At 35.7% G+C, this 19,489-nt stretch overlaps 1 protein-coding gene across 1 annotated transcript in view; it reads left to right on the top strand.

Moving 5' to 3' along the window:
• LRRK2 (leucine rich repeat kinase 2) overlaps positions 1–19,489 on the top strand; it is a 232,096-nt gene that overhangs the window by 120,351 nt on the left and 92,256 nt on the right. Inside the window, exons 27-30 of the mRNA XM_036759572.1 lie at positions 10,712–10,898; positions 13,119–13,300; positions 16,312–16,541; positions 17,915–18,042. Coding sequence (XP_036615467.1) covers positions 10,712–10,898; positions 13,119–13,300; positions 16,312–16,541; positions 17,915–18,042 — 727 coding nt within the window. The remainder of the gene's footprint in view (positions 1–10,711; positions 10,899–13,118; positions 13,301–16,311; positions 16,542–17,914; positions 18,043–19,489) is intronic.

Genomic DNA, 19,489 nt, shown 5'->3' with positions numbered 1-19,489 from the left:
AAACAATTTCTAAAGAGTAATACCCCAAAATTTACTAAGATATTACAGAAGGGAGTGAATTCCTGGAATTACCCCAAAGTCTCAGGAGTTCTCCCCTGCAATCTTAAAAATTATAACTGTCTGAAACTCCAGGATCTGCTAAGATGTTTTTATCATTTCTACCAACTTTGGTTATCTGACTTTATTTCTGTAATTCCAACATAGCCAAAGCCAAAATGATGGGAAAAAAACATCTTTATGTTTTTTCTCTTTTAATAAACCTAATCTCCCTCGGAAAGCCTGAAGTGGGAGTTAATTCTCCTTACTGGGACAGTTACTTCAACTATGAAAGTTCATTAATCTTTGCTAGTGTTCTAAACTCTCTGGTTACAGCCCTTAGAAGTTTTTCTGGCTGGCTGCATTTTAAATCAACATAATAGAATCTAACTCACAACACAAAACATATCACAGACATTTTACATTTTACAAAGACAGAAGTACAGACAAAAAAACAAGACAGATACAAAGAGGGACAGATAGTTTTAACAAAGCACACAGTTATAATTCTAATTTTACAGAGGCATACAGTTACTGAGGCATGCAGTTTTAAAAAAGCAGAGGCACACAGAGAGGCCAATTAACAGAGGTGTGCAGTTTAAGAAAGGATATCCTTACCAGAGTGATCTAAGATGAACTGGGTCACTGGAGGGGCCATGGAGTTTTCCTCATAAAGAATGCTGAGCTCAACCAAGGCAAGGGACAAGAGCAGAGGACTCACCAGATGAGGTGGGGTCGAATTCTGGAGAAATAACTCTCTGGTGGCACCTAATCTGTTCCCACTGGTACCAGATTGTTCTGGTTACATTTCCATTCCCACCTCTGCCACCAAATAATGTCAACCAGATGTAACCAACCTCTAATCTGTGGTTGGCCAAAGCCAAACAGAGCAGGCTAGAGACAGGACAGTCAGGGATCAAACAGAAGTTTAATTTCAAAATGAGGGAAATGTCTTGTAAGCAAGAGCCCTGCCTCTAGTGGGAGTAACCCATGTTAGTGTGGCCGAATCTCAGTACTTATACCAGCGGCTGCCCAGGGAGCTGTAGCCCTGACAATGACAAGTAACAGCAACAGGGTGACAAGTTTGATTCATAGCCGGGCTTCATGACCAGAACATGGATACTTGTCTGAGCTTGTCCTGTGCTTGCTGTGCTTGTCCAAGCTCAGAGAATACCTGGTGCTGATCAAAGAAATACAGTAATTATGTGAATTTGCCTGAGGACAAAATCATCCAGAGAGTGAGCACAAAGGATTGTTTTTATGCCAAGCTCAGGGCACAGCTTCCTTGCTGGGCTGTAATTCTGGAAAACAGGGTATCTCCTAATATCTTGACAGGGGGTTGTACTAGATGACCTCTAACATCCATTCCAGCTCTCTTTAATTTATTATTATTATTATTACTTATTATTATTAGGCTATTTCAGTGGTATGGTATGCCAAGTTGATTTATTACATAAGTTGATGCCTTCTCTCCCTTTGCCCCATTCTTAATTTGCACTTTACATTATTTAAAACTTTTTTTATTCTGGAAGGAATATGATTTCTTTTTATATTTCATTATGTATTTTTCTTTAAAGAAGTAACTCAGATACTTCAGAAAATTTCTATTATTCATTAAAAAATTTCCCCTGCTTAAAAATAAAGAAAATAAATTGGCATGGATAAGAGAAAAAAAGCCATTTCTGATTCAGATCCCAGCTAGTGAATGAACAGAAGTAAGCTGTAATTAATAAATGCTTAAATGAATGACTAGACTTTCTTCTTTGTTATCAGTTATTCAAGTTTTTTTTTCCTTTGAAAACTTCCTGGTTTTCACTAGAATTTTCATGGAATGCAGTGCTTATAGAAAATTCTAGGCATATTTCACATTTTCTTAAGAGAAGTTTTGGGGAGGTTATAAGCTAACTGCTTTGATAACCACTGAGGGAGGAATATTGGCTGATGGGTAAGAAGTAGCAAATTAATTTCCTTAGTCATTTTGTAAAGTTCAGTTTCTCTATTGTAGTTTTAAATTAGGCACTCTTGTTTGCTTTTGTTGTGGAACTTTTGTTGTATTTTAAGTGATTCATTGGTTATGTAGAAGGAAGGAAAAATAGGTTAAATCAACCTCAAAGAGGTCAAAGTCAGAAAGCACTCATGATCAAAAATATAGCAAAAAATTGGAAACAGAGGGCATGCCCATCAATTAGAAAATGACTGGACAAATTGTGATGTCTATCTGTCTATCTATCTCTATCATCTATATATCTGTGTTAAAAACATCTGCTGTGTTAAAAGTTACAACTATAATGAATTCAGAGAAACCTGGGAAGATTTGTACAACTGATGTAGAGTGAATGGGATAGAACCATGAGGATAATTTACATGATAACCACAATAATGTGTTCGAGAAGAATAATTTCGGTTCCTTCTTATCCCTCATAGTTGATGTGGTAGCAGAAATAAAAGATTAGATAACAGAGGTAATGAAGTTAAACAATGTTAATAAATTTACATGTTAAAAATATTTTGTGTTAAAAAGATGTTAATAGGTGTGATCCCTTTACAAAGTGGGAATGCCTCTCTGACTTAACTAAATCAGTCAAATAAAAGCATTTATTAGGATTGGCCCTATGCTAAGCATCTGAGGATACAAAGAAAAGCAAAGATCATCCCTTCTCTCAAGGAGCTCACAGTCTAATGGAAGAGGCAATATACAAATATCTATGTACAAACCGATAAATACAGGATAAATTGATGTTGGTCTCAGAGAGAAGGCACTAACATTAAGGCAGATTAAAATGCCTTTTTGTAGAAGAGGAGATTTTAGATGGAATCTGAAAGAAGGTAGGGGAGAAAGGACACAGAGAGGAGAGTTAATATTCCAGGTATGGAGAAGAAAATACCCAGTGTCAGGAAATGGAGTTTTTTTGAGGCATAGCAAGGAGACCAGTGTCATTGGATTGCAAGGTCTGTGGTGGTACACCTTACTCTGCAAAACAGGGTATAAGAAGACAGCAAAGGTAGGAGGGGACCAGGTTATGAAGGGTTTAGGATGCTCAGCAGAGGATTTTATCTTTGTTCCTGGAGGTAGAAGGAAGCCATTGGAATTTACTGAGTATGGGGGACAACATGGTCAGACCCACACTTTAGAAAGATCACTTTGACAGCTGAGTGGAGGATGGACTAGAGTTGGAAGGGAGTTAAAGTAGGGAAACCAACAAGCAGGCTATTGTAATGGTTGATAAGGATCTATAACCAGGGTGCTGGAGTGGTAGAAAGAGAGGGCAGCATATGTAAGAGATGTTAGTAAGCTAAAATCATCAGGTATTGGCAACATATTGAATATGGAGGGTAAAAGAGAGTGAGGAGTTGAGCCCCACACCTAGGTTGTGAGCCTGGATGACTGGTAGTCCTCTCTCTTCCCTTTCTTCTCTCCCCTCTGCCCCTTCCCCAATTCTTCTCTCGATCCCATCCTCTGTTAACTACTGTTAGACATATCTTTGAAGGGCATGAAATAGGAAAGTTGACCATTTTGAGCAGCATTGGAGAAAAAATCTGGTACTCTGAGCAGTATGCCAGGCTGTGAGGAAGGGATTTATGTGTTTTTATTCCCTTCCCTGCCCTTCAGTACATTAAAAATGAATTATTAGATGAGAAGAGGACTTCCCATGCCACAGTGGGACGCTCAGTTTGAGGGAATTCCAGGCACAGTTGAAGAAACAGAGACACATTCTCCAAACACCACAACAATGAGACAGTCACTTGAGGAAATTTCTAGGTGTATGACTTCTGATAAGCAGAGATATCAAAAAAAGAACCAGTCTTGACAATAAGTTTGGGCTTTTGAGAGTAGTAGATATCTTTTAAGGAAGTAGCTTAAAGAGTTTGCTACAAATTTATTAAGGAAATAATTTTGAAAGACTGAAGAACTCTAATAAATACAATGACCAATCATGACATACTAAGACTGTTGATGCTGAATACCACCCACTTCTTGGTGGAGAATTAATAGATATATTTATTTTCACACGTGGTCAATGTTTTGAATTCTTTTCCTGGACTATAACTTATTTTGTCACAAGAGTGAGGTCCTTTGGGGTGGGAATGAGGAGAAATTAATTAGCAGGTAAAAATAGAGATTGGAGAGGCAGCTAGGTGGTGCAATGAATAGAGTACCAGCCCTGGAGTCAGGAGGACCTGAGTTCAAATCCGGCCTCAGACAATTGATACTTACTGACTGTGTGACCTTGGGCAAGTTGCTTAACCCCAATTACCTTTCCCCCTCCAAAAAAAAATTAGAGCCATAAAAATAGAGATTGGGGGAAAAAGTGTTTCAATAAGAGATACAAAAAATAACGAAATCAAAATGAAAAACCTCAGAAGAGGACAAGAATAGGGTAGTTTTGCTACAACTGTGGCTTCAAGTACAACTTTTATTTTTTTCTTTGCATACCAAAATATTCACGTGTATTGTTGGTTTGGTTTAAAAAAATAACAGTATGTTAAGGTATACAAAAGTATTTTTTATCCTAGAAGGAAAAGATTTAAAATAATTCATTTATGTATTATTTGGGTTGATGTAATTAGACAAATCATGTATCATTCACTTCAAGCCACCAATAAAGAACCAAAATAATTCACAAATACAAGAAAGCAAATTAATTAAAACAGCATCTTCTAAAAAGTCACCTTAACATCAATCAAGTTGTGCCTCATATATAAGGATTATATTATTCTGTTTATTTTCTTACTTTACTGCTTTCTAGATATTTTACATCAGTGAAGTAATAATAGCGTATATGAAACAGAACCAAGGAACTTAAATTGCCTTGACCTTTAGCAAAGAGGTATCAAACTTGAGGCCTGCAGGTCCTTTGCATCAATGTAATTAATTGTTTAACAAAATAAATATAGGCGGAGCCAAGATGGCGGCTGGTAAGCAGGGACTGGAGTGAGCTCAGTACCGAGCCCCTCCAAAAACCTATAAAAACTGGCTCTGAACCAATTCTAGAACGGCAGAACCCACAAAACAGCAGAGGGAAGCAGGGCTCCAGCCCAGGACAGCCTGGATGGTCTCTGGGTGAGGTCTATCCCGCACGGAGCTGGGAGCTGGGAACGGAGTGGAGCAGAGCCCAGCCTAAGCGGCGTGGAACATCCAGACCAGAAGCCGGGCGGAGGGGGCTCTAGCGCCCTGGATTAGTGAGCTGCGGCAGTTAACAGACCCCTCGACCCACAAACACCAAAGACTGCGGAGAAGGTTAGTGGGAAAAGCTGCGGGAGTAGTAGTAGTTCGAGGTTCGGCTTCCAGCCCCGGGGGCAGCGGAGGTGGGGCAGCTACAGCTGTTGTTACTTCCGGCTCCAGGCCCACCTGGTGGGAGGAATTAAGTGGCGGATCAGAGCAGGGGGGCCGAAGATCTAAGCCCAGTTCGGGTTGGGGGTTGGGGAAGGAGCAGTGCTGGTGTGGCAGAGCTGGCACCTCCCCCCCAAACGTGGAACATAGAACTCTGTAGTCTACAAGCAGTCATACTCCACTGAAAAACTCAAGGGTCAAGTTAGTTGGCTGGGAATATGGCCAGGCAGCGAAAACACACCGAGAGTCAGTCTCAGACTTTGCATTCTTTCTTTGCTGACAAAGAAGACCAAAACATACAGCCTAAAGAAGTCAATAAAGTGCAAGAGCCTACACCAAAAGCCTCCAAGAAAAACATGAACTGGTCCCAGGCCATGGAAGAGCTCAAAAAGGATTTGGAAAAGCAAGTTAGAGAAGTAGAGGAAAAATTGGGAAGAGAAATGAGAAGGATGCGAGAAAACCATGAAAAACAAGTCAATGACTTGCTAAAGGAGACCCAAAAAAATACTGAAAAATACACTGAAGAAAACAACACCTTAAAAAATAGATTAACTCAAATGGCAAAAGAGCTCCAAAAAGCCAATGAGGAGAAGAATGCCTTGAAAGGCAGAATTAGCCAAATGGAAAAGGAGGTCCAAAAGATCACTGAAGAAAATACTACTTTAAAAATTAGATTGGAGCAAGTGGAAGCTAGTGACATTATGAGAAATCAGGATATTCTAAAACAGAACCAAAGGAATGAAAAAATGGAAGACAATGTGAAATATCTCCTTGGAAAAACCACTGACCTGGAAAATAGATCCAGGAGAGATAATTTAAAAATTATTGGACTACCTGAAAGCCATGATCAAAAAAAGAGCCTAGATATCATCTTTCAAGAAATTATCAAGGAGAACTGCCCTGATATTCTAGAGCCATGGGGCAAAATAGAAATTGAAAGAATCCATCGATCGCCTCCTCAAATAGATCCAAAAAAGAAATCTCCTAGGAATATTGTTGCCAAATTCCAGAGCTCCCAGATCAAGGAGAAAATATTGCAAGCAGCCAGAAAGAAACAATTTGAGTATTGTGGAAACACAATCAGAATAGCACAAGATCTAGCAGCTTCTACATTAAGGGATCAGAAAAGGGGCTTGGAATATGATATTCTGGAGGTCAAAGGGGCTAGGATTAAAACCAAGAATCACCTACCCAGCAAAACTGAGTATAATGCTCCAAGGCAAAATATGGATTTTCAATAAAATAGAGAACTTTCAAGCTTTCTCAATGAAAAGACCAGAGGTGAATAGAAAATTTGACTTTCAAATACAAGAATCAAGAGAAGCATGAAAAGGTAATCAAGAAACAGAAATTGCAAGGGACTTACTAAAGTTGAACTGATTTGTTTACATTCCTACATGGAAAGATGATGTGTATGATTCATGAGACCTCAGTATTAGGGTAGTTGAAGGGAATATGCATATATATGTATATATATATGTTTATGTATATATATAGGTGTATGTATGTATATATCTGTGTATATGTATGTATGTGTATATATGTGTATATATATGTATATGTATATATATGTATATATATATATATGTAAAAGAGAGAGAGTAGACACAGGGTGAGCTGAAGATGAAGGGAAGATATCTAAAAGAAATAAAATGAAATTAAGGGATGAGCGAGCAACATACTGAGAGAGGGAGATAGGGAAAGATAGAATGGGGTGGATTATCTCTCATAAAGGTGGCAAGAGGAAGCAGCTCTGTGGGAGGAGGGAAAGGGCAGGCGAGGGGGGAATGAGTGAACCTTGCTCTCATCAGATTTGGCCTGAAGAGGGAATACCATACATACTCAGTTGAGTATCTTACCCCACAGGAAAGAAGAGGGAGGAAGATAAAAAAAAATAAAAGGGGGGGAATGATGGAGGAGAGGGCAGATGGGGGTGGAGGTAATCAAAACAAACATTTTGGAAAGGGGACAGGGTCAAGGGAGAAAATTCAATAAAGCGGGATGGGTTGGGAAGGAGCAAAATGTAGTTAGCCTTTCACAACATGAGTATTGTGGAAGGGTTATACATAATGATACACATGTGGCCTAGGTTGAATTGCTCGACTTCTTAAGGATGGTGGGTGGGAAGGGAAGAGGGGAGAGAATTTGAAACTCAAAGTTTTAAAAACAGATGTTCAAAAAAAAAAGTTTTTGCATGCAACTAAAAAATAAGATACACAGGCAATGGGGCGTAGAAATTTATCTTGCCCTACAAGAAAGGAAGGGAAAAGGGGATGAGAGGGGAGGGGGGGTGATAAAGGGGAGGGCTGACTGGGGAACAGGGCAACCAGAATATATGCCATCTTGGAGTAGGGGGGAGGGTAGAAATGGGGAGAAAATTTGTAATCCAAACTGTTGTGAAAATCAATGTTGAAAACCAAATATGTTAAATAAATAAATTTAAATTAAAAAAAAAACAAAATAAATATAGAAATATTATAAAGTCCTTATAAAGTCTCTTATGACTTCCCTTTCCTGTTTACCTTTTTATGCTCTCTTTAGTCCATGCAAGTCTTTCCAGGTTTTTCTGAGAGTATCCTGCTCATTATTTCTTATAGTACAATAGAATTCCATCATAATCACATACCACATCTTGTTCAGCCATTTCCCAATTGATGGGTATCCCCTCAATTTCTAATTCTTTGCCCCTGGAAAAGAGCTGCTATAAATATTTTTGTACTTATAGGTCCTTTTCCTTTTTGTTTTTTATCTCTTTTGGGATACAGACCTAGTAGTGGTATTGTTAGGTCAAAGGGTATGCATGGTTCTATAGCCCTTTCAGCATAGTTCCAAATTGCTTTTTTATAGAGTGTTTGAATCAGTTCACAACTCCACTAACAATGCATTAAAGTCTCATTTTTCCCATGTTCCTTCCAACATTTCTCATTTATGTTTTCTGTCCTATTAGCCAAACTAATAGATATGAAGTGGTACCTCAGAATTGTTTTAATTTACATTTCTCCAATCAATAGCAAATTAGAACATTTTTTATATAGCTATAGATAGCTTTGATTACTTCATGTGAAAACTGATCACATATTTTGATCATTTATCAGTTGAGGAATGGTTCTTATTTTTATAGATTTGACTCCATTCTCTATGTATTTGAGAAATGAGGGCTTGATCAGAAAAACTTGCTTCAAAATTTTTTTCACAGTTTCCATTGCTAATTGTACTTCCCTCCAAACTACCCCTGCCCAGTTTATTCTATTCTCCCTCCTTTCACCCTATCCCACCTCAAAAGTGTTTTGCTTCTGACTAGTCCCTCCCCTAATCAGAGATCCCTTCTATCACCCCTATTCTCTTGTCCCCTCCCCCTCCTACTTTCCTATAGGGTAAGATAGAGATCCATAATTAAGCATGTATGTTATTTCCTTCCTTAAACCAATTCCGATGAGAGTAAGGTTCACTCATTCCCTCTCACCTCCCCCCCCTCCTCTCCACTATGAAAACTTTTTCTTGCCTCTTTTATATGAGATAATTTACCCCATTATACCTCTCCCTTTCTCTTTCTCCCAGTACATTACTTCCTCACCCCTTAATTTTATTTTTTAGGTATCATACCTTCATATTCAACTCATACCTGTGCCCTCTGTCTGTATATACTTCTTCTGACTACCCTAATAATGACAAAGGTCTTACGAGTTATAAATGTCATCTTTCCATGTAGGAATATAAACAATTTAACCTTATAAAGTCTGTTATGACTTCCCTTTCCTGTTTACCTTTTTATGCTTCTCTTAAGTCTTGTATTTGAGTCAGATTTTCTAGTCAGCTCTGGTCTTTTGATCAAGAGTGCTTGCAAGTCCTGTATTTCATTGAATGTCTGTTTTTCACCTGAAGGATTATACTTAGTTTTTCTGGGTAAGTGATTCTTGGTGGTAATCCTAACTCCTTTGCCCTCTAGAATATCATATTCCAAGACTTATGATCCTTTAATGTAGATCCTTTAATGTTCTGGCTGATTGAAGTGTTTTCTCCTTAACTTGGGGCCTCTGGAACTTGGTTATAATATTCCTGGCAATTTCAATTTTAGGATCTCTTTCAGGTAGGTGTCTCTTGGGATTTCTTTCAATTTCTATTTTACCTTCTGTTTCTATAATATCAGGGTATTTTCCTTGATAATTTCTTGAAAGATGGTGTCTGGGCTTTTTTTTTTTTTTGATCATGGCTTTCAGGTAGTCCAATAATTTTTAAATTCTCTCTCCTGACTCTTGTTTTCCAGGTCAGTTTTTCCAGTGAGGTATTTCACATTGGCTTCTATTTTTTCACTCTTCTGTTTTTGTTTTATTGTTTTTTGATTTCTCATAAAACCATTAGCTTCCACTTGCTCCATTCTAATTTTTAAGGAATTATTTTCTTCAGTGAGCTTTTGCACCTCCTTTTCCATTTGGTCAATTCTGCTTTTTAAGGTCTTCTTTTCTTTATTGGCTTTTTGGACCTCTTTTACCATTTGGCCCAGTCTGTTTCTTAAGGTGTTATTTTCTTCAGTATTTTCTGTGTTTTGCTCATTTTCCCAGCCTATTTCTTGACTTAAAAGTGTTTGTTAAAGTAGGGCTCTGCTTGCAGGGTGGAGAGTGCACTGTCCCAAGCTTCAGGGATTTTGTGCAGCTGTCTTCAGAGATAACTTCTAGGGATCTGTGTTTTCAGATCTTCCAAGGTGGTATTATCTAAGGAGAGGTGTTTACTGCTCACCTGGCTTGTGCTCTCATCTGTAAGAGACCAGAAGCACTCTTTTTTGCCCTGTAACCATGAGGAGGGTCCTCCTTCCACTTTGTCTACAAGCTCTGCTATGCTAGTGTTCCTCCTCACCCTGGGATTGCCCCACAGGACCTCGATCTGTGTCCAAGTATAGCAACAGAGCTCAGTGGTAGCAAAAAAGACCCCTGTAATCTCCTTCTGACCAGTTGTTTAATCCTCTAGTTGCTACTGCTGCTGCTGTTAATTTACTCGCTCCCTATGTCTGTTTCAAAAATGGTAGTCCTTTCCCTTCATCCTGAGGCTGTCCTTTCTCTAGAAACAAATGAAAGCAAAGAATCATGACTTCAGTTTTGTTGCTTATATCATTTGCTCATTTTAATATCCTTGCTAGATTATCATGTGTGCTTTCTAATGTTTTCCTTTCTATATGTTATCTCCATTAATATATATTACATATATATATATATATTTTTGAGCTTTCTTTGATGAGAATTTATTTTGATTTTTATAATTGCATCTGCTATAGCTTTTAAAATATAGTATGTTTTTATAAATGTACAAATTGTGGTTTGTATCTTTAATCTAGTCTTTTGTCACTTTCAGTTTGCGGTCATTAGATTTCAGCAACAATGAAATTCACAACCTGCCTGGGCCTGCACACTGGAAATCATCAAACTTAAGGGAGCTCTTGTTTAATCATAATCAGATCAGCATTTTGGACTTAAGTGAAAAAGCACACACGTGGTCACGGATGGAGAAACTACACCTGTCCCATAATAAATTGAAGGAGGTAAAAGATCAATTTATGACAAAAACATTATTGCTATTTTAAAGCTATGCTCCCATAATTTGCACTATAATAACTCAGAAATTCCAAATTTGCTTTTGATTATTCATTGGGGTTTTCTTGGTAAAGATACTCAAGTAGTTTACCATTTTCTTCTTCAGCTCATTTTACAGATGAGGAAACTGAGGCAAACACAGTTAAGTGACTTGCCCAGGGTTGCACACCTAGTGTTTGAGGCCGTATTTGAACTCAAATCTTCTTGACTCCAGACCCAACTGTTCTATTCACTGTGCCACTTAGGTCCCCTTTTAAATGTTGCTTTATTTGAGTAATATTAGCCCTAAAATTAAATAGTGTTTTAGCAGATTATGCTGTGCTCTTCATACTGTAGAATCACATAATCCAAGAGCTGATAGATGACTCATAGATTATCTTATCCAATTCATACCTGGAACAGAAATTTCCTCTAAAACCTTGACAAGAAATGTCATCTAGCCTCTTATTTCAAGACCTCCATGAGGGAGAATCCACCATTGTCTAACACATCTCATTCTGTCTTTGGGTAGCTCATTTTTTATGTCTAGCCCAAATTTGATTTTCCACAACTTCCACTCATTGCCTTTCCGGATTCAGGCATAAAAAAGCTAATTTTCTTTCCTTCGGTGCTAATTTCCTTCACATTCTCAAACACTGTTGTTTATTGTTCCTTAAATTTTATTTCCTCTGGGCTTAAAATATTTTGTTGACCACTGCTGTGTAATAGTCTGAGGTCTTATAATTTTATGTGTCTTTCATTTATACTTTTTCTTATTTCTTTTAAGATTCTAAACCTTTCCTTCTTCCAAGCGAATTCATCATTTCATCTGATTCTATAAAAAGATCTCCTTTGTAATTTGATTTATATAACATGACATCTGTATGGTAATTTAGGTTATATTGTCATAGCCCTACCACAAGCAGCAAATATCTCTCCAATTGTTTTTCTAGCTTTATGTCTGAAGTATTTTGAGTTATAGTTATGTAAATCCCCTATAAATTTTGGTGGGCTAACTCAGATATTTTAGATATTTTGAAATTATTCATAATGCAATTTCACTTATTCTCATTTCTTTCTGACACTGTATAGGTTTTATATGTATTTATCTTATATCCTGTTGCTTTGCTTATGTCATTAAAAATCTTAATTTCTTTGTTGTTTATTGCTGTGTTTTTAAGCAAACCATTATGTCAAAAACAGGAGTAATTCTGTCCCTTGATGAATATTTTAAAATTTCATTTTGTTCTTTTTTTTTCTTACTGCTATAGCTAATGTTTCTAGAACAATGTCAAATATAATAATTATAGGGAAAGCAGGTAACTTGTTTGTTCTAGAAAACTTCTAATACTTCTTCATTGTGAAATTACCACCATTTTGTTTTCAATGTATGTTTTTAATTATATTATAGAAAGGCCTTTGAATGGCTCTTTTTTTAATGAATGCTATTGTTTGTCAAAGCCTTATACATCTGTTGAGTAATTTGTTATTATGCCTTGTAATTTGAACAAGATTTTGAAAATTGGAGATCATTAAGGAATTGATATTAAACAGTTAAAATGGTTAAAACTATTGATATTGAAGTCATTATCTAGTTGTGATCTGTTTTAATGCAGAGTTCCTATAATGGGAGTTCCTTATATTAGAAGAAAATCATATCTCACATTTAAAAATGGTTTATGCTTATAATGTCATTTAACGTGAGAGGATGAGAACCTTAATAGAAGACTCAAGACTATTAAGTATTGCTATTAGGTAGTGGTGAATAGATTTCTATCAGTTTTTCTAAAGAAAATAATGCAAAGAAATGAAATGAACACACAATTGATGGAATTTAGCTTATGCAGCAATCTAAACTTTCTGATATCTAAGGTTGTGAGATGATGTGTTATCAAGGAAGATTAAATTTCAGAAGAAAATATTGTGAAAAACAAAAGGCAATATTGGGTTACTCTTTTGACAATATGATTTATGATAAATAACATAATTAAGAAAATGCAACATCTTTGAAAAATTTTAGAATGTTTTGATAAGTTTTTTCTACTGTAGTGACAAATGGAATAGATCAGTTAACTTTGAAGGCTCTTCCAGTTTCCTTAATTCTTTATGCTACGCAGTTCTGCTTAAATCTTTATGAAATGTCTTTTACAAAAGATTTTATCCAATTCTTTCTTTTTAATTTCGTTAAGATTCCTCCTGAAATTGGTTTTCTTGAAAATTTAACATCTCTTGATGTGAGTTACAATTTGGAGCTGAGATCCTTTCCTAATGAAATGGGGAAATTAACTAAAATCTGGGACCTTCCTTTGGATGAATTGCATCTTAATTTTGATTTTAAACATATAGGATGCAAGGCCAGAGACATCATAAGGTTAGATATTTTATTTTCAATTGTTTTCTCTCTAATTTCATACTCCCTCAGTCTGTGATTTTGCTCTATATTTGCCTTATGAAAAAGAATGCACTTGAGAACCACCATATAGTTTTAGTATGCTTTTGTTTTTATGCTATTTGCTTTCGCTTAGTAGATTTTGGTTACCGAAGATAGGTTTCCTAGCCACTATTGCCTCTAATTCAGATAGCTGCCTCTAGGTGGTGCCTGGCTCAAACAATGTGGAACTGACTTGACATTTGCAAGGTATGAGGAAGATGGCATGTAACGTGCTTTTGTATTGCAGTGTGCTTTTTCTATGAAATGAATTCTTTATTAAACTAACAAGAAGTAATATAGTAACTAATTACTATAACCAATTTAAAGTAAGACAAAGAAATATATCACGTTGTTATAGCTTGGTACATTTACTCACTGTACTTCCTTTAGTCAAAGTGTATTTTTAGAGTGCCTTTTTTGTTCAGGTTCCATGCTTAATCAGTCAGTTCATTGATTAATGATCAGTAACTCTACTCATGGGGAGTTGAGGGAATAACTCATCTTGCAATCCTTCTCAGAGTTAGATGCCTTCCCATCTTCTTTCAGAAGGATTCTCTAAAATAATTGTCTTATAAAAAAATTTAAACTATTATAAATGTATTACGGTTTAAAGTAGAGCATTATGACATTTTCCTCTATAATATTGAATAATCAGTGTAAACCTTTTATTCCCATGCTACACTGACATTAATAGGATACTTTATGCCCACTGTCACTGAGCCTGATTCTTAAAATTATTTCTGATTGAATAAAAATGCCTGTGATTCCATTAAGCCATTAGAAAATCAAGAAAAAACAGTGTTGCATGTCTTTCAGTCTGACTTTGTTTGAAAGCTTGCCAAGAAATAGCCATTAGAATACGATTCTAATCAAGTTAGCAACTAAAAACTTAAAATTGCTTTAAACATTTCAGTTAGGATATGGATAGACAGTATGTCATAAAAGCTACTGTGATGATGAAACAATTGAAAATAAAATAAAATATCTAACCTTTTAATGTCAGAACTAAACTGTGGTTTAGTTCTGCTTAATCAAGTTATTGCTCATATTTTGTATTTATGTAGTCTACAAACATTTTGCTATTATTGTGAATTATGTTAACAGGAAAAGTCAAATGGCAATGAATTCTGAAAACTAGCTTTTCTTGAAAGGGTCTCCACTATTTTCAGTATTAATCATTATTATTTCACAGAAATAAACTTATAGCCATGTGAATATAAAACTTGATCTTTCTGTTGAATTGCAGGCTTCTATCAATAACTTCCTGCTAGACATCAGCTCTTAGATGTCCCATAGGTATCTCAAACTCAGCAAGTCTAAGGTGTAAACTAATTCTTTTTCCCTAAATCTACTTGGCTTCCCATCTTCCCTAATTTTTTGTGTGTGCCATCCTTCTCATCACCTAGGTTTGCGACCTCAATTATCCTTGACTCTTCACCTTCCCACAGCAACCATATATAATTAGTTACCAGGTCTGGTTGATTCCGTTCCCAAAATACCTCCCTACTAACACTACAACCATCATTTCTAAGCCTTTCCAAAGGACTCTCTCCTTATAATTCATCATCATTCTCCATGATCTGATCATGTTTTTCTCTTTTTCAAGAAGTTTCAGTGAATCCCCTTTGCATCTGGTTAAAATATGAACTCCAACTGACTTACTTCTTTAAAAAATTAATGTTTATTAATTCTATAAAATGTGGAGTGTCCCCCATTCCAGGAATGTTTTCTTTCCTCATCTTGAAGCTTGACATCCTTAGCTTCTTTAAAGTTCAGATGAAGGGCCATCTGCAAGAGTCTTTTTTTGATTCTTCTAGATTTTTGCTCTCTCCAAATTATTTTATATTTTATATATACTTACATATATACAGTTTTATGTAATGCATTTTTCTGTGTGAGGCAGTGAGGCATAATGGATAGAGTTGGCTTCAGAACCAAATACGTCTGGATTCAAATTCATATCAGGGCCTTCCATTTCTACCTTTGCAATATCTTTTGTTATACTTCTCCATTTATCCTCTTATATAGTTGCTACTCTGGTACTTCATCACTTCATACTTGGATTATTGTAGTAGTTTGCTGCATGGTCTCTCTACCTCAAATCTCTTCCTTCTCCACTTCATTTTCCACTCAGCCATCACAGTGATCTTCCTAAAGTGCAGCCAAGATCATGACAACTCCCTACCCATTAAACCCCTTTAGCTCCCTATTACTTCTAAAATCAAATTTAAATCCTCTGTCTTTTTAAAGCCCATCACAATCTGTCCCCTTCTTACTTTTCTTCTTATACTTACTCCCTTCTAAATACTCTTAATATCCAGCCACACTTATCTTCTTGCCCTTCATCAAACAAGATACTCTCTCTACTAACTCTATGCCTTTTCACCAGACCTGGAGTGTTCTTTATCCTCTTAACCTGCTTACTTCAAGACTCAACTTTTTGTTAAAAGCTTTTCCCATTTTTCTTCTTTTCTCCCCTCCCCTCACCGCTCATGCATTAACTCTAAGATTACTTTCCATTTACATTCTCTGTTTCATATGTATATTTTTTGTTCGCATGCTATTTCCTCCATTAAAGTGTGAAGTCTTTTGGGACAAGGGACCGGTGTTTTTCCTTACTTTGCTCTAGTCCTTAACGTAGTGTTTGTCGCTTAGTAAGTGCTTAGCTAGAGCACCTCATGAAATGTAGAGGAGTTACTGTTAGCACTGGTGATGAGAGTAATCACACCTTTGAAAATTTCCATCTTTCAAAACATCAAAGTGTCAAAAAAAACCCAGAATTTTCTTAAAAAAAGATAAGGGATATTATCCGAAATGCAGACTGTACTAAGTGCTATCTTCAAATTCATCCAAAATTGAAATTATTTGGCAAAAATAATACTTTATAAATATTAATTGCAATGACAGTGCTATAGTAGTGTATCGTTTTAATATTTTCCTTGAAATGACAGGTTTCTTCAACAGAGGTTAAAGAAGGCAGTGCCGTATAATCGAATGAAACTTATGGTTGTGGGAAATACTGGCAGTGGAAAAACTACGTTGTTGCAACAGTTAATGAAACATAAAAGAACAGATTTGAGCACACCAAGTACTACAGTAGGCATAGATGTAAAAGATTGGTCTATCCAACTGAGGAACAAAGGGAAGAAAGAACTAATCCTAAATGTCTGGGATTTTGCAGGTATCTATTTCAAAAGAATGTTTCATTTAGTTCAGCATTTACTAATGAATTATATAAACCTTTTGATATTATTATCAAGTTGTTATCGATGTTTGACACTAGAAACAAACATTTTTGACTGCTTATCATGGCATTGGGTATGGAAATTACTCTGTTTTCTCAAAAGTTGGATGGATAGGAAGAAAAATTCTAGCAGATCCTACCAAAACAGCACGGTTTTGACTACGGGTTTAGTGAGGGATTGTATGTATGTCATCTGAAAAGCACTCTAGATAAATTTAGAAAATCTCATCACTATGTTGGTTGCAGTCTTTTTGTTTTTAGCAACTCCCTAAGTTCTGTAAATTATAGAGGAATTGTCACTTGTCATTGTGGAGGTAATTATATATTCCAGTGTAATCACAGATCCATGATATGTTGAAGACAATTCAGAGTACAGAATTTAGAAATTCATTTATTTTTTCTTAAAACACATGAAATAGCACTGATGGTGGGAAGAGGAAGAATCCTAGGACTATTGCCTCTTCCTCAGCTCTACCAGTTGTGCCTTAGCATTAGAATAGAGGTAGTAGTGAGGTGGAGAGTAGCTGGCAAAAGGTGGGCTTGGATGGTAGAATTCTCAGAATCAAGATCACACATGTTAAACTCTGGCATATATTCTGGGAATCCCTAATGTAAAGGCAACTATTTCTCTCTTTTTAAAATGACAGTTCATTTTCATGGTTAATTTGTCCAGCCGTGTCTTGCTCTAGTACTTCCTCTTGGCATAGAAGTGACTTTCTGTTTTTAAAGCCTATGTCAGTTAAACCATAAGTTTGGTAGGATCTGTCAGAACTGGAAATTTGTCAAACATGAACTGATGATATAGCTCTCATTCTTACTTGTAATCTTAGACACATTTAACATTTAACCTGTGGATCCTTATTTTCTTCTTTTTAAAAAAATTTTGGTAAGTTAGTTTTCTTTTAAAATCAAGTTTTTAAAGTGGTCGGTCACATGGCTTATTAGAAAGAAAAGCTGGACTTAGAGAAGGAACATTGGATTTGGAGTCTGAGAATGTTTTTGCTATTCATGTGAACTTTGGCAAGTCACTTAACCTTTTGGGGCTTCACTTGCCTTATCTGTTTAACAAGAGGGTAGAATTAGATGATCTTTAAGTTCTCTTCTAGTTCTTTGTTCTAAGATGATCTCTTGAAATCTCTAATTAGGTTATGACATCTCGTGAACCATCTGTGGTGGTTGGTGTCAGTGAAGGGAAAATATCCACACCACTGAGATCACATTTTGTCAAATAGCAATCATTATTATATCAGAAATGCATAGTTGCCTATGATTTACAGGCATGTAAAACTTTTGTGCTTTTTTTTGTTTAGGACGAGAAGAGTTCTACAGCACTCACCCTCACTTTATGACACAACGAGCATTATATCTCGCTGTATATGATCTTAGCAAAGGACAAGCTGAAGTAGATGCTATGAAGCCATGGCTCTTCAACATAAAGGTGACTCTAACAATTTCAAATAATTTATTTTAAAATTCTGAATAATTTGGTCTTAAGTAAATTCATTTAAAGCAGTTACTTTCTGTTGTCTCTTTATGAATCAATAATTTTTAAGGTTAATATTATAAAACAACATATATGTCATTTGCCTTGGAAGATTTTCTAAATAATTTAGTAACATGATGTCTCTGAATAGGTCATGATCTGTGATCAATGATATAAATGGTCTAAAGCAGGGTTTGGTGCTAAATTTGTTAGAAAATAAAGATGTTATATTTTTCCATTCACAATTCCTAGACTCCCCCCACCACAATCTATCCTCATTTGTCTTCTTTATAACCCCTAATCTAAAAAATGAATACCAAGTTTTAAATATTACCTTTTAAATAAGCATTCTATGAGCATAAACTCTTTTAATAACTAACTATGTAGTATAGTTAACATCTCATTTATTCAATAGTGAGAGGAAACATGGCATAGAGGTGGATTTTCTATGTAACTGAAGATTACTCCTTTATAGGTAGCAGTGCTATTTTATATGAACTATTTTTTATAAAATAATTTGTAAATACATATATTTCTGTGCTTTGTTAGATGGTACAAACTAAAATTGTTTAAAATTTTCTTGATGAGCCAGAATTTTCATTATTAAAATTGTATGTTATACTGTGTTTTAAAACTATTGTTCTGTATCTTAAATAAGAAGAAATACATAAATACATAAGTGCATGGACTTTGTGCTGGTGAATATTTTGTTTACTTCTTGGTTTTTTGCCATGCTCTAGATAATTGAGGTTGTCAGGTGAATTTTCTTCAGGTAAATGAGGCATTATAATAATTTCTTATTTAGACTCAGAAGATCCAGAATTTTGATTCATAGACATTGGTGAAAAAGTAAAAATATAGATTATTAGTTACTCTGATATTTTCCTTGTTCATTCAGAGATGTTCATTCAACACAGAAGCCAAAATATATTCTCAGGAATTTATGAAATCCTTTGGAAGAATCTCATGGATAACTAAAATATTATCATGTTTTAAAAAACCTGGTGCCAAACATAATAATAATTATTAATATTGTCATTTCACTAGATGACTAATTAATTTCTCATCAAGGCATATAGGTGACACCTAGTTTCTTAAGATCTAGGTAATTTTTACCAAGCTGGAAAGGTTTTAGGTGTGGTCCCAGTAACAGACTTGTATGTATATGATTGAAGAACTAGTCTGTTTGGAGAGGTTCATCATCCAAAGTTTGATCTCCAGATGATTTTTTTAACCATAGATACGAATGAAGATCATCCAGTAAAACAGAGAGGAGAAAGTTATTGTATTTATCCTGAATATTATTTGTGACCCAGATAAATTGGACTTTCATCTACTCCTGGTCAGTCCCTGTGCATAGGCTTAAAAAATATTGTCAACTATTTGAAGAGAAAAAAAAAAA

Source organism: Trichosurus vulpecula, chromosome 5 (assembly GCF_011100635.1).
Source record: "Trichosurus vulpecula isolate mTriVul1 chromosome 5, mTriVul1.pri, whole genome shotgun sequence".
NCBI classification, from domain to species: Eukaryota; Metazoa; Chordata; class Mammalia; order Diprotodontia; family Phalangeridae; genus Trichosurus; species Trichosurus vulpecula.
Note: the sequence above shows the minus strand (reverse complement) of the source record. Positions and strands in the feature narration are given on the sequence as shown.